Genomic DNA, 25350 nt, shown 5'->3' on the forward strand with positions numbered 1-25350 from the left:
TATATGAATTCTGCACCTTCCTTTCAAGTGGGAAGTCTGTTCTCCACAGGAAGCTCAGCCTACTCCATGCATCAGTGTAGAAAGGCGTGGGTGAGTAGTACTTCTCCCTTCCTGGCCATAAATGTAACAGGGTTGCATATGAAGGCTCTTGTGATTTTCTTCCCTGAGATAAGCATTTTTCACAGCGTCATCCAAATCAGTTACCTTTCCGTAAGTATATTTGTCTGCTTCCACCATCTTCATCCATGGTTCTAGCAGAACAGTGAGGATATATTCTTCTGCTGGGTCAAAAAGATCCTCAAAAGCTGGGTCAATTTTCTGATAAATCATGTTTTTCTTACTCTGATGAAGTCCAATGTCCATACTGGCAGATGGGGCGATGTAAGTTGCATAAAGGAACTAAAATAAGACAGAAGAAAACTGTTTCTTAGCCATCATCCGTTCCAATGGTCACGGTTCATTAAAGCAGAGAATTAACCACATTTGTCCCCCACTTCCCTGCTGTATATTCTGAACATATATCTAATTACACTTGCCTTGTTTTTATCAATATTATTATTTTGTCCAAAATTCAGTTATTGCCATAGTTGACCTCCCTGTTATTTTTACTCCTTCTTCTTAAAACGGTTATATCACAAAGTAATGCTTATGTAACTTTTGCTTGGAGATATTTGTCTGATTCTTAGTTAGATTCAGATAACCACAATCATTACAGCAACTGCGCTCTTCATGAAGTCACGTTGTTGTTTTGCAGAATATGTGCTGGGCCAATTTGTGAAGGAGTCTTACTTCTTCTGAATAGATTTAAGGTTAAAATTAATGAAAAAATGTAAGATTTCATTCTGTGTGGAGATTCTCTTGCACAGTTCTTTGGCATTGGGTAGACTCTGTCGTGGTACAGGATCCATAACAGGAGATACCAGTGCACAACTGAGGTCTACGTCCTTACCAAAGCAAGGATTACAATATGCTTTTTTTATGAAGCACACAGATTTTGCCATTCAACATGTACAAACAAAAGAAAGCTGAACCTGGAGAGTGTTTCCATCTCACTGGCAGCTCATTCTTGAAGCATAGAGTAATTTTTCTTATTTATTTCAAATGATTTTTTTCCTGAATAGTCCCCTAAGTCAAATTCTGGTTTTTTAGATGTTTCATAAATTGCTATGAAAAAGAACATTGAAAACTCAGAGAAAAACACTTTCTTCCAGGAATATCTTGGAAGAAGGTATTCCAGAATATCTTTCTAATACATCATGATTCTGACTGCGGCTAGGAACTCAACTGAAAAAAAGATGCTGCCATAACAAATTTCATGCACTTCTAAATGTTTTCTCTTTTTCATACTGTCAAAGTTAACTACTTTTCGAACATATGGTCAGGGGATCAGTTTAGTAGCATAAATCAGCATTTGTCTCTAGGATGGCACTGAGGAACCCATCTTCACTATTTATTATCACACAGTTTTGACAGTGAAGAATGCAGGTTTCTGATAATTCTCATTTTCCTTAAGTAGCTAAAATCCAGCTGTAACTAGCAGATGTACAAAGTTGTAGAAAAGAAGAAAATACACTTACTCTGTATTCAAGCAGTAATAAAACACTGTTGTGGTTGGATTTCAAGCACAGTGGGAGAATGTTTGAGTACATTAAGTAATTATGTTTCTGTTTGTTTTAAAAGAAATTCTGATTTATTAGACTGTTTTTTTTCAAACAGCAACAGTACCAGACTACATCCCCATTATTTTGGACTTTAACAATTTGAAACTGACCCTTTAGACTCTCCTGATATCAGGTCATTGAGGAATACAGGGCTACAACGGCTGACATCCATCCCCCAGTTAGAACTTATGATTACTGTATTTACTGTCTATGCAGGATTCCACCCCCTTCCTGCATAGATCTAATCACTGAAAACAAAGATGATTTGTGGCTATCGTGGCCCACATTATCAGTGCAATAAAGACGTCCAGGTGTAAGGGTAAGGTCAAAGAATGAGGACATCCACAGAAGAGTCCTAGCTGAAGAACAAGACTGCATTTATCCTAAATTATGCCCTTCTCAGCAAATCTCCAAATAAATTCAAATTTACCAGAGACAGCATTAATTAGACTGATAGTGATTTCAAAAGTTTAAAGTTATTTTGAAGAACCCTAACACCAGTAAAGTTTCAGTTACATCATATTCCAGTCCGATCCAAAACTTTTAACATATAAAATAGCCAAATTAGAAGGGACAGGCCCAATAATATAAAGATGTGCTATCTTTAAAAATAGACTTATTAAAAAGGGGTTAGCCATTTTATTCATCTACATTGGGCTACATTTCTCCACCTGTTATGACTCATAAAACCACACAAGGGATCTGTAAATTGGTGAAAAGGGTCCAAAATAGATCCTCAATATTTTAACACGCATTTAACCTGGTTCCTTAAATGGCTAATCATTTTTAGCATAGTTTTAAGAATAAAATCAAAACAAACACTCCACAAGTTTCTTGGGTGGAACTCTTCTTTCTCCCATGATTTTGTATGAAGTGGGTTAACTTGAGTATACTTACTACTCTTCAGTAAAGCTGACAAAAAATATTATCCTACAGAGCCAGAAATTGCCCCGACTAAGGAACCTTAGGCCAAAAACTATTATTAATCTGCTCATATAAACACTGTTATAATATATTGCCATATTAGGGACTGCCTTTGCAAGCTGTTCTACCTGCAGAACTGCCCCCAGTCCTGTGTAATTTCTCATGCAAAACTGGAGCATAGTAAAGACAGACATTTTTTCCAGAAACAATAGTTAGGGCTTGTAATACCTGTAAAGCAGCGATTTAGTGGCGGTTAAGCTAGCTATAGGAGTGTAGTTTTCCAAACTCAAAGGACCAGACCCTCACTGCTGTAATCAGGATGGCCTCTTCACTCTTGAAGGATGCAGATTTGCACTGTCTGAGGATTTGGCATGATGCCATCTGTTTGCTTAAATTCTTGTAAGAATCCATTGCAGGGGGATTTGACCCACCAAGTAAAAAGAGCATCACAAAGTGACAAAGTAAATGCATGCACTTGCAGATAGGGAAGAAGCATGAAATGGAGCTTTCATCCTTGTGTCCCTTGCTGAGGGTTCAGGCGCATCTGTAGATCTGCACTGACTTGAATGCAAGGACAGCAGGAAAACCAACTGCAAAGAATTCTAGACATGCCAAAAAAGAGGAAAAATGCCTGTGTTCTCAGCCTTCAACACTGGGCAATGAAGTTAGCAAGATATAGGGGGGGAAATACATCGTAGCCTTTAAAAAGGGCTGTTCATAGCCTTTTTTGACTCCTATATCATGGAAGTCTTGTGGTTCTCTGAATCTCAGTGGAATAGTGAAACTGTTGTATTGGCCAATCCCTTAAAGGATCAATGGGAAAAAATTACATTAAATGAACTTAAAGGTTATCAAAGTCATACAGAAATCTTAAGCGTGTGACATCAAGTGCACATCATACTTCATTTATTCAATGCTTTGTTCATTTTGTAAAACACTGAGAATTTTCCTACCTGCCAGCTATACGTTTTCCTATAAATGTATTAGAATAACAGATGGATTGAACCCAAAACCCTACCTGGAAATTTGGCCAGAGTTTGCATCTTGAAATTACTTATAACAGCACAAATCTGAAGATACAGATTGAACTTGATGATCTGAGAGGGCTATTCCAACCTAATGATTCTATGATTCTACAATACGAAATGCTTAGGAAATTCAGATTAAGACTTTGGCCTCATTAGTGACTTTCCAAATCAGGGTTGTTCAGGCCTTGGGTTTTGGTGTGAATTCATCCCCAGATGAGAAGGCTTTGGTAAGTGATCTCGGAATGACTAGAGTGAAGCAACAAACATGAAAAAGATTGCAGTCCAAGTGCTTTGTATTGCTGCCCAAAGGCGTGGATACTGCTCTGATCTAAATGAGGAGCTTGTGCAGCTGCTTGACAGAATCATATGATGGAAGAATACGATGCACTGGCTGGTCTTAAGTGGAAAGGCTAAACTGCCTTAACCCCCATCATCACTTTCCGCTAACATAAATCTTGTGTCTGACCCTAAAAGTTCACAGTAATGATAACTCCCTTTATCTAAATTGATCCTAGTGTTAAAATATTGTCTTTCCCCATAACTGTATTAAATATTCTAATTCTAAAGAACTATCTTTTTTGTCAAAAACTATAATATGTGTTTCTTTATTGCTTTTCTTTCCCAATTTATTTTACAGTCCTGTGCGTATGTTTATAGTGAATAACTATATATGTTCCTGGATGATTACTGGTGTTCATCATTTTTCTTATCTATCAGATTTCATTCTCACTGTAGTTTCTTTCCCTGGATGAATGAATGTATACCTTGGACCACATTTTTTTACTCTATCTTAAAGCTGGGATTAAAATGCCTAACAAATGAAACAATGAGTAGCAGATACACAACAATCCAGGTTTGCTCTTGTTTCTAACAGGAAGCAGGCAGAACACATACAGAATGCTCTGGATGTCTCTTTCTGTAATAAATAGTAAAATGTATATGACACTGTGTTGTGCAAATCTGATCCTCATTCTCTTAGGAGTATTTGGAATGACTATCTTATTGTGCCGAAGGTGAGCGCAGAATTTGGGAAGGCATCTCTTCCATAAGCAGGCCCTGTAGATTGGATGCAGCTTGACTCTTCACCGTGTTCCAATGAAAACAAGAACAGTTTTTGTGCAGCCTTAAAAGGCAAGCTTGAGAATGATACCAAATGTTGCAGCACATGTGTTGATTTGTTATGTTACATTTCAGCTGTTAGTTATGCTAATGGAATGGTTTCACATATTTCGTTTTGATATATTTACTTTAATGGCTATGTGTATGTAGCTTTCTGCAATTGCATGGTAACACTGATTGTATGATGTTCTGCTGTCACCACCAGGCCAGCACTGGAAATAAGATAAGTTAAAAAGACCTGAGCCTTAAATTTCAGCCATGCAAGCACTGCAGAAACAGTGTAATCTAGTGTGAAATTAAACCAAATGGAAAATCATCCTGGGCCATAACCTAAGATTTGGCCTCAACAAAACATATAGGAAAATGAAGACACAGTCTAGCTATGGTTAACTTGCACGCCTGTTGTGAGCGGGGTCACTAGCCACACACAGGCCTGGGCAGATACAGGAGACAGTCAGTTTTAGGGGCACAGTCAGTTGCCCTCAGCCTCTGGCCATAAGTAGAGCTAGAGGGGAAACCAACTACATAGGGTAGCAGTTCAAGTTGGCTAGTGTGTGACAGGAGAGAGGGAGGAATTGGTCTTTGCTTGGAGTTTCTGTACAAATAACAGTGATTCAGGTGAGAATTCTGGCCAAATATGCAAAATTCTGTCATTTGCCCCTGTAAAACACCCAAGTAAGAAAAGAAGACAAATTAAGGAAGTAACATAAGCCATATAAAGAGATTATTCTCCACTGCTGTCTACAGATAGTTGTTCCAAGGACATGTGAAGTATTTTTGCTCTATTACAGCATATATTGAAATAGGCAGATAGGATATACTCCTACACAAGGTTTACAGAGGAAAAACAGACCAACATTTCACAAAGTGATTTTAAAAGTTGCTTGGAGTTCTTCTAATGATATCACACTGCTTTAGCCTCCTTCCCTGGCAGTGTCGGACTATTCTGCGGTCAGTGGCAGCCATCAGCACCCATGGCCTGTGGTGAATCAGTTTGCTTTTGTTTTATTCCCTGACTTAAAGTGCATGCTCAATTAAGAATGTTCATTTATAGGAAATATCAGTTCTTCTTGACAGAAAATGAGGGTCTAAAGATCAAATGGGGGGGATTATGACTGCAAAAAGAGCGTAGTGATGCCCTGACAATCAGAAAAACAGGACTGACAACTGAAAGATCCATTTTCTGAGGTCTGATATGTGAGACCTGCAATTCTAACCCACACAGGAGATAGAAGGAAAGGTACAGCACAATTAGATGATTTAGAAAAAAAATATTATCATTAATGTTAACACTAAGCAGACAGTTTCCAAATATGACACAGAGTAGCAAAGGGGAGATTAGGTAAACTGAGTATAATAGATAAACTGGGAACAGGCAGCAGAGCCTAGAAGTCAAACTATGCATGTTTAACATTTAAATCAGGAAATGTCATGGAAACAATTCAAAGACCTTCTTTTATTGTCCACAACCCAGATCCACTTTGGTGTAGGTTGTCAAGATTTGGAAATTTTTCTACTTTCTATCTTCTTTTCAGTCTTTACCCTGAAAAAATGTGTTTGTGAAGAGAATGAACAAATGTATTTGTGAAGGAAAAACACATTATTTACAACTTACTTGAGCTTGCTTGCATATTTTAAAAGGATGAAGAGTTTCTTGGTAGAAAAGCTGATGATAAGCCTGTAGGTCAAACCAAAAGTACACACTGTTCTTCCACAACTGGAGATGAAAAATATTGTAAGTTATTGCTACCCAAACATCACAGCTTTATAAAGGGTTGACTTTCCAATGCAAGTAATTATTTAGCTCCTTGAGGTCATCATAAATCAAACTCAATTTAAGATGGATATAATCTTCTGTTGCATACTGGCAGAAGGACAACATATTTAATGTCATCGTCACTGTGATACTGTAACTTCTATTGTACCCTTTATGCATAATTGGCCATTAAAATTGTTAACATTTTAGTTGACATTCGAAGAGTGACCACATTTCAGTGGCATGAAGCCAGAGCTAAAGACGAAATGCTGATAATGGACATGCAGAATTTGTGCCATGGTGAAATAGCATTTTGCAGCAATAACCAAAACAATTAAATCTTGTGTACTTGACATATGTTACTGGGACACCATTACATTTTTATTATGTGCGTTTCTGAGGCACAGACTCTTGGCCTCATTTCACAAATTCAAACATCAAAAGATCTTTTAGAAGAAGGAGTCTAGATCTTTCCCCAAGTCCTCTGTTCTAATCATGTGCTTATGGGGTTTGAACCTTAAAAATAACCTGAAACTTCCATCACTGGACAATAAAGACAGTGTTTCAAAAAGATAGGCGCAGGGAACTTTGCCCCACAAATTGTAGCCTGCCAGACCTGAGATATGAGTGAAATAGGTGCCACAGTTGCAGGCGAAACCTTAAGGAAGTAGTTTTCAAAGGAGTCTGGCTCCTGCAAAGGCTAGAGGACATGTGGGTGGGTGCCTATCTCTGACAAAAAAATGTTATTTTTCTTTAGATTTCTATCTATACACGTTTAACATTTTTAGCTGAAGGTATTCAGCTTTGGGAACATTGGCTCTTGCCTTCTGGTAGCCAAAGGCATTTCTAGCTACTGCTGCTGGATTCTGGGTTGTGCCAGCGGTGAAACACATGTCCATCTTGATTGCATTCAAATCTCCCCTAAAGACTCAATTTTTCTGCAGAGCCACTAAACACTGACTCAGATTCATAACTTGTTCCAACCAATCCTCAATTTACACCCAGCAGTGAATGATGGATCTGCTGACTGCAGAGAAGAAATAGTGTTATGTTTCTCAGAAATCCAAGAAGCTTCATGGAACCAGAAGAACGTTTTTTAAAACATTGGAGATTTTGGACATCACTAACCCAACAAGTAAGAAGGAGGCAGATTATCATGAGTAATAGCATAGCAGATTTTCCATCTTTTTAAAAAAATGTTTTTGTGGGTTAAGATCTCATTCTTTCTGCCAAGTTAAAGGCTAGTTTTTAAAAATGATTAGTCTTTTTTTATCCCTGATGGTACAATCAGATTTCCAATAGGTTTGAGACAATTAGGATCTGACAGCTTGGTTAAGACCTGTCATTAGTTTGAATATACACATGAACAGTTTATTGTTGTTGAGGGATTGGAGTCTCACAAGTAATAATTCATCCAGTCATCAATCTTTCTTTCTCCATTTTTTTTTCAGTCTGGCTGCTCTCTATAACTTGGCATTCAGTCAATTGTGGACTAAATTATCACAGGGTAGGAAAATGCTCATACCTTATTCCCTGACTTCTCACAGAAGTGTGTGAAGTGGTAGCCTGCTCTGTTCTCCAAATAAAGAGACTGAAGCATGCTTTCCATTCTTGATCCCCCTAAGACAACACTGCCAGCAGCACTTTTCCCCTGGACAAATAAAATATAGTTATACAGCAAGAAATAACAAGCTTTCATTATTTTCAAATGTCAGTACATTACAATGGAGGGGCATGCAGTGTGTTCAATTAGTATCTTCATCCCAAGAAACTAGACTCCATTTTCTACTACATATGCAATCAATCATAGCTGTCTATTCCATTTCCCCACTAAATATTCACATCCAATGGAATAAGTCTGATGACTGAAGGCATGCAAAGTAGCAAAATGACCATAGCATCCCTTAGCTGGTTCCTCAATATTTGAAACAGAAAAACAAGCTTGGCCTTAATTCTGTCATTAACTCTTTAGCTTTGAATCTGGGGAATTCCAATGAGAGTGAACCATATCACTGACCTGTCAAAAGTTGTCTCAGCTCAGGCTACTGTGTTCAGAATTAAGAGAAGTTAATGGGTGGTTATTTGATCAAGCCTCAAAACAATCTATCTATCATGGAACAAAAGATATGTCTCCTGGGGTAACACCACCAACACCAGCAACAAAATCATGAGCATTTTTAGGAGGTAAGAAATCCATGCTCTTTACTGTGACTAGCTCCTGGAGCGTTTGGGGAAGAATACATCCATTTTGACAATGCTCACAGAGATGCCAGAGGAGGTTACAAAGTAGTAAATTAGCTTCTGATGATCACAAGAGTCAAACTTCAGCTGACTTGCCATCTCTGATAACAGAAGTGGGAGCAGATGAGTGTGGTGGCTGACAACCAGGTTCTTTCCAAACAGTACCAGGGATAGAGAAGGGCAGGAGGAAGCGGGACTTCTGAAGAAGAGTAGGAAGATCCCCCTCCCCAGGATGAAGTTAAACTATGAAGCTCTGCATTCCCCTTTGCATCATATTTGTGATGGCAAATTGTGGGGTCCTGACTGAAGGTTCCAGTCTAGCCCTGTAGGTGCAAATGGATAGTATTTTCCTCCCTCACCCAGAGGGAAACTGCATGATGAAGGTGTATAAAAACTAATAGTTCACGGTATGAACATTTCCTGAATATAAGTTTCTAACTAGAAATGTCCCCTAATTGCAAGGACTAGCCTTTTCTTCTGTCAAAATAAACGAAGAAGTAAAATGATTGCAGTGAAGTAATAAATTATGATTTTGTTGTGAAAAACAATCAATCTTGTGCTTAAGTGATCAGCAAACTCCATGCAAATGTAAACAAGCCCAGATTTTGTAATATGGTTTTTTTAGTTGTGAGGCCATGGGTATCAATACCTCTGTGAAACAGCAGACTGTTTCAAGACCATTCCACGGATGTGAAAGCTTTAGGGTATATTTTAAATTGCCAGATCTTGACATCTCACATCTTCTATTTGTCAGCATCTTAACAGTTATTGAGAAAAGGCTCTTCTGTGCAGCCTGTCCCTCCTGAGGTTTGCTGGACTGAGGGCCTGCTTAGCAGGCAGCAATTCAACAAAGAAAAGAATGAAGGACACAAGCAATAAAGAGGAATTGTACAAGTGAAGCATTTTCCTCTTATGAATTTTAGTATTTTGATTACTTTCTAGGGCAGATTCAGTTTTCACTGTGAAGTCTGGTATACTTTCCTGGGCAACGATTCCACTGAAGCATTTATCCAGTGAGTTTTCCATAATAGCCTACTGAACACATGGTCATCATGGAGAAGATCAACACTTTCTAGTCAAAATAAACCTCTGTATGTGCTATGATTTCCTATCAAATAGATGACAGATACCACACAGAAAATGCTGACATTCTAATTATATCTCTGCATAAGGCATTGACATTCGTACAATCAAACCAATTTCTCCCTATCATTGTCTATTTACCCTTTAATACTGAGGAATAAAGTGTTTTTACCCATGATTCAGGATGATTAATATTTTCAAGTAGTACTTACCAGTAGCAGTTCAGCATAGGTGTACTTTCTATGACCCTGGTATTTTGAGTCTTCAGTGCTATCCAAAGCTAAGCAATGAGTCATGTCTCTGCTCATTGACTTTGGCCTGGATCCACAAACAAACAAAATTTTCAATACATATTTAAGAAAAAAATACGACTGCTTATAAAATAAACAAGTAAGAAGGGGCATGAGAGAGGTAGAATGACATAGTGAATAGTAGAGGAAAAAGTACATGGAGTTCAAATTTATAATAAATGTAAAAAATGAGGAACACTTTTTCATGTGGCCCTGTGAAAATCATTGGTACAGCATATCTTTGAGGGCAAGAGCTTGAGATAGGTTAAAAGAATATGAATATATATAGAGAATATAAATTATTATACAAGACAGGGCAAAACACTTGTATTTGGAGAAATAAAACTTTTTGTGTTGTGACACAAACAAATGAGGAACCAGGGAAGAATTCTCCATGCATGCAATCTGTACCATAACTGTGCTTCACAAGCAGATTATTGTATTAAAGAAAAGTATTCATGAAAACAGTAAAATCTAAAAGCCTTTCATAAATACTCAAGGGTTATTGGTGTGCCGAAAGACATACAAGGGACTTTTGTACTTACCACTTTCTGCTGCTAGAAATGTCATCCCTTCGGGGACTCTGAGTTGATGGCAGGTTAGGTGATAATTTTGATGATCTCTTCAAAGCGAAATTTGGTGTAGCTAATTTTAATAAAGTTGTTGGTGAGCTTGTTCTACTTTTCTATAAGAGATAACAGAAAAATAAGGCAATTCTGATTATTTTTCCACCTTTGTGTTTTTTTAACACATTCTCACTTACTACTCAAAAGCATTCAAGGGTTTTCAGGACTATTTTTCCTTGTCAGTCACAATACGTAAACCCACAAATTGCAAAAAACTTTCCTGAATATCTTGTAAGATTTTTTAGCACACCTTAATAATCACTATAGCTTAAAAATTACATTTTTAGCAGATTGAAATATGTTACATGCACTTTGTACAGAATTACAGAGGATGTCAGGTGAAGAGCATGTGAACATGTTTTGTGAATCTTTACTAAGATTACCTTAAGTAGCTCACGGTAAGACAGATGAAATCATACAGACTAGGAGAGAAAGGGGGCATTCTGCCACACCATCACTAGTTTATTTTGAATGAAATCATGTTATTACTTTTTGGAGATGCCAGTTGCATTCAGAGTGCCCTCAGGAATTCATCCAGAGTTGCTCCTCTTTCTAAGCTCTTGCAAGGACAGTGGAGCTGGAAGATTCGAAAGTCATGATTTCTCACAGAAAAGAAAAAAAAAAGAAAAAAGCAGCCAGAAACGGTCCATCAGCTGACTCTGTGAGGTTCACAGATGCCAGGTCATAGTTTTCTTCAAGTGCTGAACTCAACAGGGGTTGGAAAACCTGCATACAAAGTTAGGAGCCTGTCTGCCTGACCTACAGCTAGTCCTGGGTTAGCACACCTTGTGAAGCCAGAACTGGTCTCTGTAAGAGGCAGCTGCTTCTGGCTCCCATTCCAGTTGTGAACAGCAGGAATCTGCCTCCTGAATCCAGCTTGTTCTGAACAGGAAATCTGTCCCACTGTTTTTCCTCCATTATCTCCATGAATTAGCTTTTTAAAAAATATAATTGTAGTCTAAAACTATCCATCTCAAAGTAACAGAGATCTGTGGGAACAGATCTCTGGCATAGCCCATCCAGTTCTTGATACTGGAACCACAGTTTTGATTCACATTCTCCAAGTACCTTCTGTCCTGAAGCTTAACACTGTGTTGCTGAAAACCTGGAACTTTCATTGCAGTTACCTCTCAAATTCAGGCTTTCAAGAAAGAAAAGAGTCAAAACTGAACTGGCTACCTGCAAGCTACTCACTGTGAAAAGTTCTGTGTTGTGTGGCTCATGGCCTTCTGTAGAAAGCAAAGATCACATGTAGCTGATTGAAGGACTGTGGTGACAGAAAATTAGCAGAGCTCTGTCCTTTTTACTAACACAAGGGGAAGATTCAGGGTAACTGTGGTGAAGTTGTAAGAATTACTCTGGATTAAGATAAGACGAGTTGAAGGGCAGAATCTGGGCTGCTAGATACTTAAATTTGCAGTTCTGAGAATTTTGAGCTAAAATATCTACCCAAAATACTTATGAAACAGCCAGGGTGTAACTGAAAAGATAATTTGACTTATTTATAGCAACCTGTTGCATAAAGTATAGTAAAATTTTGTTGCATTTTTATACATAACCATCTGCAACAGACCAGCTCGCTAAATCTTCACTTCCTAACAAGCAAGTACCATATTCATGTTCCATTTAATTCAAGAAGTTTTATCATTATTTTGGATGGGAGAAGGTGCTTTTTTTTTCAATGTTTTGATCCTACCTACCTGAGGAAGGGAAGGTGGTATCCTGGGTGTACAAGACTTAGGTGTCAATGGTAGCAGTGATACTATTTGTGGAAAAGGATCAATGTCTACCCTTGGTCTCTCTTGGCATGTGTGCCAGAACTTCAGTTTTGCACTGGCAGCTTCTATTGCTGTTGAATGAGTGACACAAAATCTGGGACCCCTAGGAAAAAAAAAAAAAAAAGCTAGTAAGTACCACTTTCCCAAAACATGAAATACTGGGCTATTTGGCTTCTTTTTCTTTTTTCCCAGCAATGGTGTTTACTGTATCAAGATATGGTACTATATGCACCTAGAATTAAAAATCAGTTAGTGTTAAAGATATATTTAGACATCGCCAAATCTAAAACCAAGCTACACATAAACAAACTTAGGTTGGAAATTCTGCACCATTACATAGTTGCCTTTGTATGAGTCTGCAGTAGGATATGCGCCATTCATCCTACAGCAAAGAATAGGAAAGGATTGTAGGTCACAGGACATAGACCACAACTCTCATGAGGCTCCACAGCAAAGTTCACAATTGAAGGTATTGGTTTATGCCTGCAATTTGTTGATCCCCCTTGAGGAGGAGAGAAGACCTTCAAAAATTTAGCTTATGTTTTGGAAACAGGTTAGAATTTGTATCGTCACTTAAGCTGTCAATATGTAAAAGTCATTTTGTGTGACAGACATTGAACAGTAAAGTCTCGGGGTCAAATTCCACGTAGATGTATACACAGAGCATCCTCAGAAACTTGAGAAGGGCGATATGGGGAATAGGTTAGGATAGAATTAACCTTCTATGCCTGGAGGGGGTTCTCTACCCTGCAGCCTAAAGTTTAGTTGAATTGTATCCAAGGCAGCTATACACAAAGCAGCTCAGATGGTCTGGCAGTAGAATAACGAAGGCTCGGTAAGGCAGATCTACCTGGCTTCTCAGCAGACTTCAGTGTAGTTTAGGCATAACTGAAAATTCAGAGGCAACATCTGCTAGTATTTACGATGACATTGCTTTCCATAATTGCAATAGGATAAGTGAGATGAAATAAACCTAATAAGCTTATCAAAGAAAAGGGAAATTTGTTAAACAATAGAATCTTAGTTCATGTTCATTTTTTCTTACCAGTAAAGAAGTAGAGGTTTCACTACTTCAGGCTGAATCCGTCTTAAATGTGTTGTATTCCACCGATCTCCATGCAGTAGATCAAGTCTAAGTAACACTTCCAAACTGAGGAAATAGTCTCCACTGCTCAGCAGATACATTTTTTTCATCTTACTGAGTTGCCTTAAGTCAACAAAAATAGTCACATAAGCATAGTCAACAAAAATAGTCACACAGCATGTGCCAGATGCTATGCAGAACCAAGTACAGTTCATCCTACTGGTTGAACTGCTGTCATACAACACGTTTTTAATTGCAAGTGGCAGAAGCCAGAACAGTTTTTCCACAAATTAGAGACAGGTTGTGTGTAAGATAAAATGTACAGTGCCTTAGAATAAGCAATCTGAATCCAGCAGAACCTTTCATTAAAGCAGTTTATGATACTGAATGCCCTACTTGTGAATTTAAGTTCTTTTATTCTCTTTTTTCTTTCTGTTGCCATCTGTTTTCCGAATCTCTTTCTAACAAAGCCTTAATACTAAGGAGATTATGACTCCATGTAAGCTTTACAAAAGTTTTATCAGCTTCAGCAGAGCCATTCCTGACTTACCTTGTCAGTATACTCATGATTACTTTAACTGTGTAATTTCTAGTCAAACATTACAATATATTCTGAAATCTCAAAACCTGCATTGATCTAGCTGGGTTACAAGTATTAAAACAATGGGAATAACTGTTAAATAATGGGAAGTACCTTTGCTGTCTTGTAGTGTCTTTAAGAACCTTTAGTCTTTCAATATCCATCCAGAGCCACCAGTACCTCTCCCCAAGCGTTCCTTTAATGAACTTTCTGAATCTTTCAAACTCGTGTCTGTTGCCAGTGTCATAAGTCCTGTGACTAATACACCAGGCAGCCCTACTGTCTGCCCCATCACTTTCAGAACTTGATCTTAAGCTTACTTCTTCAGCATCTCGTTCTCTTACATCTCTATTGGAGTCCAAGACAGTAAACGGGGAAGAACTTTGGGAAAGGACTGACTCTGCAGTACCATGGATAAATTCATTATTTGCTAACTCATGTGTAAACACTTCAGGCTGTTTGTGGAAATCCACATCACTTTCAATGTCAGCAGCTGGCTGGCAGGTTAGTTCTGAAACAGGTTCCCTCATTACAAATTGAGCATAAGCTGGTATGAATTCTTCTGATATCTGAAAAGTTGTGCTTTCCTGTCTAGTTTCTTCTTTTGCTGCACTGCCCCATTTTGGGTCCAGATAAATTCTTAACTGAGTGTGGGAAGGAAGTTCAACAACGGCCACAGAAGGACTCTCCTCAGCCTCTCTGGATCTCTCCGTAATAATGTTGGCTTTTGCTGGTGCTGTCCTTGAAGATGAAAGGAAACTCCATTGGTGGCATTCCTTAGACAGGGAACCTGCTTCTGCATTAAATTAGAAAAGATCATTGAACACCCTTTTGATTCAGGACTGTTCTCTTTCATATCAACATTTCCAAGTTTAAAAATGCAACTTATTTATATTGTGCTGCTGCAGAACAATCAGACCATGTCACAGAGCAGAGCAGGGAATAGCAGAGGTGCTTCTGCAGTTGTCATCTGTCTAGAAGCTCAGCCCCATGACTCAGAAACTCATTCCCTGTTGAATTCCAGCAGAGCAGCAGAGTTCAGGAACAACTCCCTCTGGAGCCAATAGTCTTGTTTACTCAGCTGAGCATCCCAGCTCCTCAGCACTTGTTAAACCACCTTGTTGTGCTGCAAGGCCTAGTTTCTTCCTGAGCATTTGGTCATACTTTGATCAAAGTCACAGTATGTAGCAGGATTGGGATTTTTTAGGCCTGAGGAAGCTAGTAAATGATAATTCTTTGTCTGCTTATGTTGATTATTGCAAAAGACTAAAACATTGAACAGGCCTCTGTCAGTTGGGTAAAATCTTAACATATAGAAGAACGACAAAATAAATGGTTATGTCAAGGGCTCTAGAAACATTTAACAATCCTGCAGTCCAGTCTGCCACACAGAAGTGTCTCCTTTCCATTTAGAGATGTTTCATAACTAACAAGTTCAGAAGAGTGACCAGCCTGTTTTTTTGGTCTACACTTCTCTACTTAATCCCTTTTACCCAGCTCCTCATTGTGCCCATGCTATTAAGCACACCCTGCCATCCTGGTCTGCTAAGAAAGAAACTTACTGCTTTAACTTGCTCGATTATCTTTTCTACTTACGCCAGACTTTTAGCAAATCAAGTTCTTCTGAAGCGTTTTAGCAAAATTAGCTTGGCTATACAAGCTAGGGTAATGCTGCTGTCACTGTACAAGTCAGTCCCATAAAACTGATCAGAATAACTAGAGATATTGTGAACAGCAGCAGAATCTAAATGCAAGTAAGGAAAAAAGCAAAGTCATAATTCAATTGTGGCTCTACAATATCTTCATATCAATCCAGTGTTTAAACTATAGAATAACAGTTTGTTGAACAATGTATCTTCTGTATTTCCCTAAAGCTAAGATCAAGGCTTTTATACTCTATTGTATCACTAAGGCAAAACATTGTCGGTGAGGAGACTGCTACAACCTCTGAGCACATACACCGCATCAGGCTGTGATAGAAAAGGGCTAAATGTCTCAGATACACTAAATTCACATTTGTAATGTTGTCGGCCTGTGTAACTCTCTATGGTGGCCTGGTCAACAAATGGCAATAGCAGTTAGACACTCCTTCCATCTTCCTCCAAAAATAAGCCACATCTAACCAGCGCTGGCCACTGTCATAGACACTTAGATTAGGAACATGGCATAGAGATTCCCTGATCTGCACTTACATCATTTCGTATGTAAGTACCTATGGCACAATATGTTGACATTAATATAAAAATCAGTGTGATTTAAAATATCTTCTTATTTCTAAACTATTTCAAATGTTTTCACTTGACAAAGAAAAATTATAGCTTCTCAAAACGGTTCTGTGAAATTGAAACATGAGAATGATTTCACAGGACCTGCAGCAATTAGAGAGAGAGAGATACACAGCTCTTGAGTAATCAAAAGCCAAGTGGTTCAGGGTTTTGCTCAAGACATTAATAGATAACCCTGATGCAACCGAAGCACTGAGCAAGGAATTCAGACTGGATTGTCCAAGCAAATACCTTCAGCTATTGAACTCTCTAATTGCAGGCTGGCTCTGAGAATCTTAGCTGATGACCTTTATTGCTTCCAGCGCCTGACCCCTACACCAGGTGAATACTGTGCCTAAAAAAAAAGTTTTCTGATTGAAAGAATGCAGGATTTCCCATGAAATAAGCATGAAGAAGAGTAATAAGCATATGCAAAATGAAGGTTTATGTTATAAAATAGTTTTCAGTGGGAAGATGTAAAACATTCATTGAGGCAAAACGCTGTTGACTGCAGCATGACTGCAGCAAAAGAAGAGGACAAAGAGGCTTTCTATAGGCCTGTGCCCAGCCCACTGCAGTACAGAGCTACACTACATTACAATGCTCTGCAAGAATGGTGCATTTATCACCTCTCTGCTCAAAGCACTGCAAAAATTAGTGGTAGAGTCATGAGCTGCAAACAAGTGCAACTTGAATAACTTCATTAATAATCTATGCATCAGCAATATATTTCCTGGGGTGATCCTCATGGGTTTAGGGAAGAAAACAAACTTCTGGAGTTAGCATGTCTTCCAATTTTCCATTCAGCCATTGGACTCTGAGGTCCCAGCAGTGCAAGTCTCAAAATGGAATGGCTGCTTTTTCCTCTGAGAATGGAAAAAGAGAAGTCCTAAAGTTCTGAGAACGGAAAAAGAGAACTCCTAACATTCTGACAACAGAGCTGAGCCTTCTCTGTTCATCTTGCCTACAGTGCAGAAGCAAGGCTATTCAATCGGGTATGTCCATATGTGCATCTGTATGTTCTCTCCCAGTACCTTTGAAACCTACCGAACAATTTCAGTTAAATTTGACAGATAGACAGGAGTGTCACAAACAATTACGTTCAATAAGAATATATAAAAATTGGCAGACAAAGGGCCTTTTAAGTGCCCAACATAAATACTCTACGAAGATGGGTGCAACACAAATCATACATTATCAAATACCCAAAGAATCCAAACAAGAAAATCTTTCAAAACATATCAAATGGAAAAAACCACCTCAGCTGAAATTTACAGATATCTATGAGGCAGAAATATGTAAGAAAAGAGGCTTCTACTATCACAAAATTACATGGATACTAGCTCAAATTTTCATTTAATGTTGTGGCTATGGAAAGAAACAAATCCCCATCTGAAGCCTAAGATACCATGTGATACTGAATGCCTTTTGCTTCCATCTAGTCAGAGTTGTGTTATAAATACTATATAAATATCTTTAGAGTGTGTATATATACCTATACACATATAAATATATATATATATACATATTTTTACATATATATATATCAGCCCCTGATACTTACCCAGAAGGCTATCTTTTTCACTTAGTGAATCGTCTCTTTCATGCTGCCCAGGCAAACACTGAATATCTTGAATTTGACTAGAAGTTACAGGATGCATAAACGAATCTGTAGTTTTTATGGATTCATTTCGTTTTGCTAACATAAACCAATCCTTTGTCTGAGTAACTGTAGCCTAGGAAAAGAAATATTATAGCATAATTAAAATTTCTCCATTTATTGTAGTGTTTCTGACAGCAGAGGCCTTACTGTCTGTAGTCATTTTGTGCAGTTTGTTTGTGTAGATTTCTGTAACGTTAGTTCCCAGTGAAAAGAGCTGTATGACAGTAGCTGAGCATACTTGTTACACAGCTTCTGTTTAAGCTGTATTACAGCCCATCAACCTTCTTCTACACTACAAAGAGCTTTGAAAATAAGGGCTATTCAGCGAATCAGTTGTCCAATTAGGTTGTGACCTCAGTTGCAACAATTTAACCCAATGCCTTCAATCTACCTTGATGTTACACCCACTAAATTTGTTTATTTTACCTGGCCAAGAGATACATAGGACTTCTCCATAGTCAACGAAGTGTCATCCTTCTCAGGAGGGGGAGAACTTGGGTCTTGCTTCCTTATCCAGGGATAGTAGTCACTATCTATAATGAAATTAATGCCAGTCTTGCTCCATTCTACCTGTGATATCAATTTAGCTAGCCTGAAATTAAATGTTGAGACAAGAAAAGAGTTAATTTTAGCTTTTAATCAGAGAAAGAGTTTATTTTTCCCCAGAACAGATGATAAAAGCCATGATCAATCTAAAAATAAGTTGCTATGGAGAACTTCATGATCTGTTTTATTATTTCACCCTTCACCTGCTGTCACATATGTAAATGCCAGTATTGCCATTCCATAGTCCACCAGCTTTACCAACAGTGGCCTGCTCTGCATTATCAAGCTTTATCAGTAACACTGATTTCTGTCAGGATGGCCTTGCATGTATCTACGCAGCCCCAAGCCCTGCCAAGAAGCCCTTGAACATTTTGATCACTAAAATAGAACTATTCTCCCTGATTGCAGAAGCCCCGTATCACCACCAGACACTACATTTCCTGCTCCTGATACAGGCAATCTTCCAGCGGCAATGCCACAGCAGTGAACATACTAACTGAACTTTCAGATGACAACAAGACAGCTGGCGCTATCCTGTTCAGCTGGCTGCTGTATGAGGACTTCATAGTACTGAACAGCACTCCAGTGCTTCCTTGAATTAGTGTGAACCCCATGATATTCAGGAAAGGCAATCTTAGAACAACATGATGGTAATGAGGATGCTCTGGGCTCAAGAACTGGGGCAGAACTTGGTTGAGTTAGAAAGCAGTACAAAACCAACCAAGGTGCATGTGAAGGTAAGACAAAGCCTATGCCTGAGCCTACAGCCATGAGTGAATGACCAGTTATGTTCGCCCCCACTATTTGAGGGCAAATAGGATTTCATTCTAGTGTTAGGGTATCTTCATCTTTAAACACAAGTTTTCCTTTTAGAATCTCAGCTTATCTTGATCCTCACTCCTGAAAGCAACTTAAACCACTGTTGTTAATGGAAATTAAGTACACGCTTAAAGTTAGTTTTATGTAAATATTTTGCTATAGCAGAAGATCAAAATTAGTGTTTCATGAGGCCCAGATACATGCAAAGCAGGCTGTCACTAAAGGTAAAATGGAGCACTCTTTCATGGTTTGCTTGTTCTTTGCACAGTTTTCCCCTTGAATTTAAGGCAGTCTTCAGGATATTGAAAGTTAAAAGTATTTTGAAATTTTTAATGTAGAAGTCTATACCCCAGTAACTAGTCTGTAGTTACAATCACCAAACATGGGTATGGTGAACTCTACTGCCAGGGGGCCTCTCCTTTTAGGACCCCTGAAATACACTGCAATCAGCATCTAGACACAACCTTAAGGGATGTAGAGGCAGATCCTCCCAAAAAGCACACTAAACCTTCTGAACATCTGCTGAAAGGACATCTGGAAAAATATAGCAGGTGTATAACAGTAAATCAACCAACTATGCTGTGGCATCCCACAGAGAACCTTGCAAAAGGAAGTCTGACAGTGGGCCCAAAGGCACAAAACTAGTAATTGAGATAAAAAGGACTGGCTGTTTTTTCCAAACAGATTTCATGGATTTATAACTTCTGCTTATATGGCTTACGTATTGATCAGAGAAAGATGCATTGCTACCATGATACCTCTGTTGAACAGAGATTCAGAAATCAGTAAACCCCACTCTGACTCTCTTTGTAACGATGTAATATAGTATGTAATTCATGGTAAAGGAAAATTACAGAATGATGAGTGAAAGAAGTCACTGATTTTACTTTATCCACATCACTAAAATGCTAAAATTAAACAAACAGGACTAGAAGTGGGAGAAAACATATTAAGAGTACCGTCAAGATGAATTAAACAGAAGAGAAAAATGTACAAAATTAAAACTGAGACAGGATAAAAATTGCAATACCTGTATTCAAAGTAACAGTCACTTTCTAGAAATGCTGGAAGCCTTTCTTTCTTAATCCACTGAATTGCTTGTTCTCGGTCAAGACACTATTAAAAAAGAAATGCCAAAGATTTGCAGTATTCTTGATTTTCTTTTGTTTGCCATGTAACTGATTCTCTCTATCCCCCCTTCTACAGATGCGTTGTCTCAGGAATACAACTATACAGGGAACTTCACCTTTGTTATCCAGTTTAGCCTTAATTATGCTGGGACAATTGAGTTAATTTACTTTCCTGTTAACAGCTAAAAAGTTCTAAAGCTGTTTTCACCTATAAGAGTACAACTTTTTTAAAAAATCATGGGTGTTTTTTTTTTCAGAAATAATGTGTGTATGAATCATGCTTTTACTGTACAATTCCAAATGAAAATTAGATGCTCATAAATTTTCTGCTATAGAAAAGAGCTAATTTTTCTGACTTTATCCCATTTCATAAATAACCACTTTTTACATTTTTCCTCAAGAAGCTGAAGAATAAGGAACCTTTAAATTAAATTATACTCCCAGAATGAGAGACCTGTGGATATTAAAAAAAAAAAAAATTCAAACAAAGCAAAAGCCAATCAGTTATCACCATCGTGCTTTTATGTTGGAGCATTGCATAACTGCACTGCACACAGTAACTCTTACAGTGGAAAGCTAAGTGTGTTATGAATCAGGCCAATAGCAGAATTCTGCTCAAGCAATTCTCAGCCTCATTACCTTCTCAAAGCGGAAAGGGAGGTGCCTCCAAAGAAAGGGGGAGAAAGGGAGATGTTGCAACACAGAGCCAGCTAACCAAACAAATGTGCCTAAGGTCTTACACAGAGAGCAAGATGTCTGACTATGGGCCACAGTGATCCATAGCTGTTTCCCTCAGAAATGACACACAGTACACTTTTTAATATTTTTTTTTAAAGCATACTTTTTCCACTCTTAGGGGATGACCTGTTTTATATATCTGAGGTGCATTATTCCTTTTAGTGAAGGTGAGACTGATGATTTGGAGGAATGCAGTGATGCCCCTTGTCCATAAAAACAGGTGACGTTTGGTCAAGGATGGATGCTACTTGCTATATCAAATAATCAGTTTATGTAGACTACATTTTAAGTTTTCTTTCCATGAGCTAATATTCCATTAAGAATGAAGGTTATTTCTGCCTCATATATATCTGTAGGGGATTAAAAAAATCTGAATTACTCAGAAAGTGGGTGGTTTCACTTAGAGAGAAGAAAATATTTCAAAATATGGAAAGCTTATGTTGGCAGTGGCTCATACAATGTAATTTGTGGAGATGAAGACTAATTACTCCCAACCACACAGTGTATGCCTCTCTTTGGTAGCTGACAAACTTTTTTGAAATACAGAATATCGTCTCTTTATTTTGGCATTTAATATTTCTGTATTTACTGACTCACAGCCCAGTTTTTTATCTGAGTGATTCATAACATGTTCACATCTGTACATGGCTGGTACACAGAAGAAAAGAATCTCTACCCTTTCCCCTTCCCCAGAGAAAGATGCTACATTTAATCTGATGGGTTTTGTTACCTTGGTTAGCTTCCTTACCCAGTCAGCCTTGGGCCTTGCTGGGACCCAATCCAGCAAAGCTTTTAGCACGTGTTTAAGTTTAAGCATGTGTTTAACTTCCCTTGATTAAAGTTAAACACATACTTAAGTGCTTTGCTGAACCGGGGTTTCTCTGAAGTAAGGTATGTGGGATGCCAGCCAGTTTCTTTCCATAGTTGTGATCGATTCTACCCAAATCCACAGGTTGTTTTCTTAATATATTTTACACAAAGTTGATTTTGACTATTGATAAGAAGATGTTTATTTCCATATCAGTAATTTGCAAGTGTGCATGCACACAAGCAGAGAACTTTTGCTTATCTGTAAATTTGTAACAGTCTGAGAGGGAAGTAAAAAACAGAGAAAAATACCACTGGGTATATTTCTTGGGCAGGATGTGTTTAAATTCAGGCTGTAGCCTAAAAGACCTACTAGGATTCTCCAGCCATAGCTCATTTTCATTAGTAATGTGCCAGTGATGGCCACTCAAGGTGGCCATTATAGCAATGTAACATTCAAAGCAACTGTCAATCTCTTCAGTCAATGTGAAGAAAGCAGTCAAAGCAAAGGAGTCAGCATGACTCGATGCCTGAAAGATCAAATCCTATTTGATTTGAACTCAACTACCTGATATAGTTGATCTGGGATGACTTCTGGTTCAGTCAAGTGTAATGAATGATGCTGACTTCTTCCACCTGGTGTGGATGCAGTAACGATTTTTGGTATGCTGTTTTGCAGGCCATTTTGTTCCAGCTCAGCCCTGAGATGCCAAGCTGAACTGGATGAGGCATCTACATTACCTGTCCAGTAAGGAGGAGTCAAAAAGGAGAAGCACTCCATAAAGGAGAAGAAAGCGTTCTGAGGCATACTGCTCTTCAGAAGGCCATAACACTTCCCATCTATGGAAAATGTCCCAGAGAAAGAAATGTATTCTTAAATAATATGGGAGCCCTGTTGCTCCAAACCACAAGAAAGACGTAAGTAATAGTGAAATGCCTTTGAGTTTATCAAGAAAGGCCATCCACAGTTGCAATGATGTGAGCTTATCCCAGAGAGCAACGTCAACCACACTTGCACAGGCACACAGTGTTTCCTCAGTTGAATCCTGACAACAAATAAGAAATTGAGAATAGCTCTTCTGCTTTTGTGCTCTCAGGAAAAGTATTTGTGAAAATAATTACTTAATATGGTAGGGATGTCTGTGAGCCTTGTCCTATTGTAGCATTTGCCCAGTCTAGATGCAGATAATTGCGATCTCACACTACTATCATTTTGTTAAACATCATTACTTTTTGACCTCTCTCATCATTGTTTTCTTTTCTGAAAATCATTAGGCTTATACTAAGCAAAGCAGCAATCTGTTACAAGTCCCTGCTTTTCTCTCGACTTTCCAGCTATGACATAATTTAGAGCAGCCACCTCTAAAAATGTAGCAAGACCTTAGACTGGCCTTGAATGAAATGAACTGAAGTCACATCAGTCACACCAATGCAAAATAAGCAAGGAAGGAATAAGCCAAGTATCCCAGTAAAATATTTTTTTTCTCCTCCAAAGCTGCTGTTTAAAGGTAAACTCCCACAAATAATTATTCTGTCTTGTATTCTTCTTGTATTGAAGCATATGGTGCTTCAACTCCTGATTTTAACTTGCCTAATTTGGTGCTGAAGAAAGCCCTGAAAGTAAACAGGGAAGAATACCAAAATTGATAGTGTCTGAGCAAGTCTTAAACAAGATTTTTTTTCAAAAATCCAACCTATCTTTCCATTAATTTAGGTTTCTTGGTGCCAAAGATTATTTTCTCTGGCCATTTCAATTGATGCTAACCATGTAAATCCTTTGGGAATTAATAGAAGAGAGGGCTATATGTTGCCAGACCACAGATGAGCTCATAGCCACACAAGGAAATTAATTAATAAGGAAAGACTGAGATGCATTAGTTTCAGTCAATTTGCACATTCCAGGGATCAGTATTAAAGTAACTGTTGTCATAATATTTTTTCTTTTAATATTAAAAAGTATTCAGACCACACAACTGAATCCTGCCCTACAGAATCTTCAAAATTCTGTGCTACAGGATGTACATCTGTAATTCCATTCACTTGTCTGCTAGACACATGTGCGTTTCAGGGCATAATTTGGCCCATCATTATGTTTTCCTAACATAAATTAACATTTTTCCCAAGCTACCAAGCCAAACATAACAATTATACTGCCAGTATCTCTACAGTAAGATCTAAATATAAAGTCAGGGGCTATAAGATGCTTACCATAGTGTTGTAATTTGGATCAGTATTGAAGTTTGGAGAAGCACTGCGCATTTTGGAGAGCTGCCCATCATTCTTTGCTTTCCTTATAACATCATATATGGGGTTTGGAGGTTTCAGATCTTCTAGAATTTTTTTCAGCTGGCTTTCCAGGCGTTGTGGGGCATCATTAATTATTTCAAAGACCCCAAAATCAGGGTTAAACTTAATTGGCTGGGCAAAAGTCTGCAAAAGAAGGTTGGAAAGTTTATGACATTGAAATAAGGGAACTCTTTCATTTAAGAGAGCTGCTTTTTATACTATAGTAGCATCCTACAGAATGCGAGGTGGTACTACTAAGCTTCTTTCTCTTGCCTGCTGTAGTTTATGTTCAGGGCCTGGAATAGTAATTTTTCTGTGTTCTTGTTCTCTTCACTGCTTTCCAAAGCATTCCTACTTTTTGTCTCAGCTATGGTTAATTGTCAATAATTTAACTCATTCTAGATCACAGACCATTCTTTTTCATGTGCAAATAATAGATCCACTACACAGGTGTCTAGAATATATAATTCACAATGACTTTAGTAACTGTTCTGCAGAGGACTACTTACCTACAGGATCAGATCTCCGGTGTTACTCTCCCATTCTTTACCACAAACAATCAAGGCTTGAAAAGATTAGAAGTGAAGCTGACGTTTTAAAAGTGAGATGCATTTGAGGAGGATGAATCTGAAGATTTCCAACTTTTCCCCATATTGTTACTTGTAGGTCAAACACCTACCAAAACCTGTGGCCTGTAGTAAGTTTTATTATACATTACTTACTTGTTCAGTCACATACTGTATATATATATAATATAATGAGGCAGGTGAAACTTCAGCTATGTAATTGCAACTTTTGACAACTCCAAAAAACCCACTGCATGTGTACACATTAAAATAGAGCCATCTCATCTTTTGAGCTTTGATATTAGGTGTTTGCCTGAAAGACTCTTTCAAATTCTCTTACTTGAAATGAAGAGGGAAAATA

At 38.1% G+C, this 25350-nt stretch overlaps 1 protein-coding gene across 1 annotated transcript in view; it reads right to left on the reverse strand.

Moving 5' to 3' along the window:
• RGS22 (regulator of G protein signaling 22) overlaps positions 1 to 25350 on the reverse strand; it is a 70853-nt gene that overhangs the window by 30016 nt on the left and 15487 nt on the right. The window contains exons 4-16 of the mRNA XM_086466021.1: positions 24346 to 24567; positions 20493 to 20578; positions 18524 to 18689; positions 17995 to 18170; positions 14649 to 14911; positions 14285 to 14516; positions 13552 to 13713; positions 12429 to 12609; positions 10648 to 10724; positions 10025 to 10130; positions 8014 to 8139; positions 6348 to 6449; positions 205 to 399 (exon numbers count right to left, since the gene is read on the reverse strand). Coding sequence (XP_086322147.1) covers positions 205 to 399; positions 6348 to 6449; positions 8014 to 8139; positions 10025 to 10130; positions 10648 to 10724; positions 12429 to 12609; positions 13552 to 13713; positions 14285 to 14516; positions 14649 to 14911; positions 17995 to 18170; positions 18524 to 18689; positions 20493 to 20578; positions 24346 to 24567 — 2094 coding nt within the window. The remainder of the gene's footprint in view (positions 1 to 204; positions 400 to 6347; positions 6450 to 8013; positions 8140 to 10024; positions 10131 to 10647; positions 10725 to 12428; positions 12610 to 13551; positions 13714 to 14284; positions 14517 to 14648; positions 14912 to 17994; positions 18171 to 18523; positions 18690 to 20492; positions 20579 to 24345; positions 24568 to 25350) is intronic.

Source organism: Leptosomus discolor, chromosome 5 (assembly GCF_034619465.1).
Source record: "Leptosomus discolor isolate bLepDis1 chromosome 5, bLepDis1.hap2, whole genome shotgun sequence".
Lineage (NCBI taxonomy): Eukaryota > Metazoa > Chordata > Aves > Leptosomiformes > Leptosomidae > Leptosomus > Leptosomus discolor.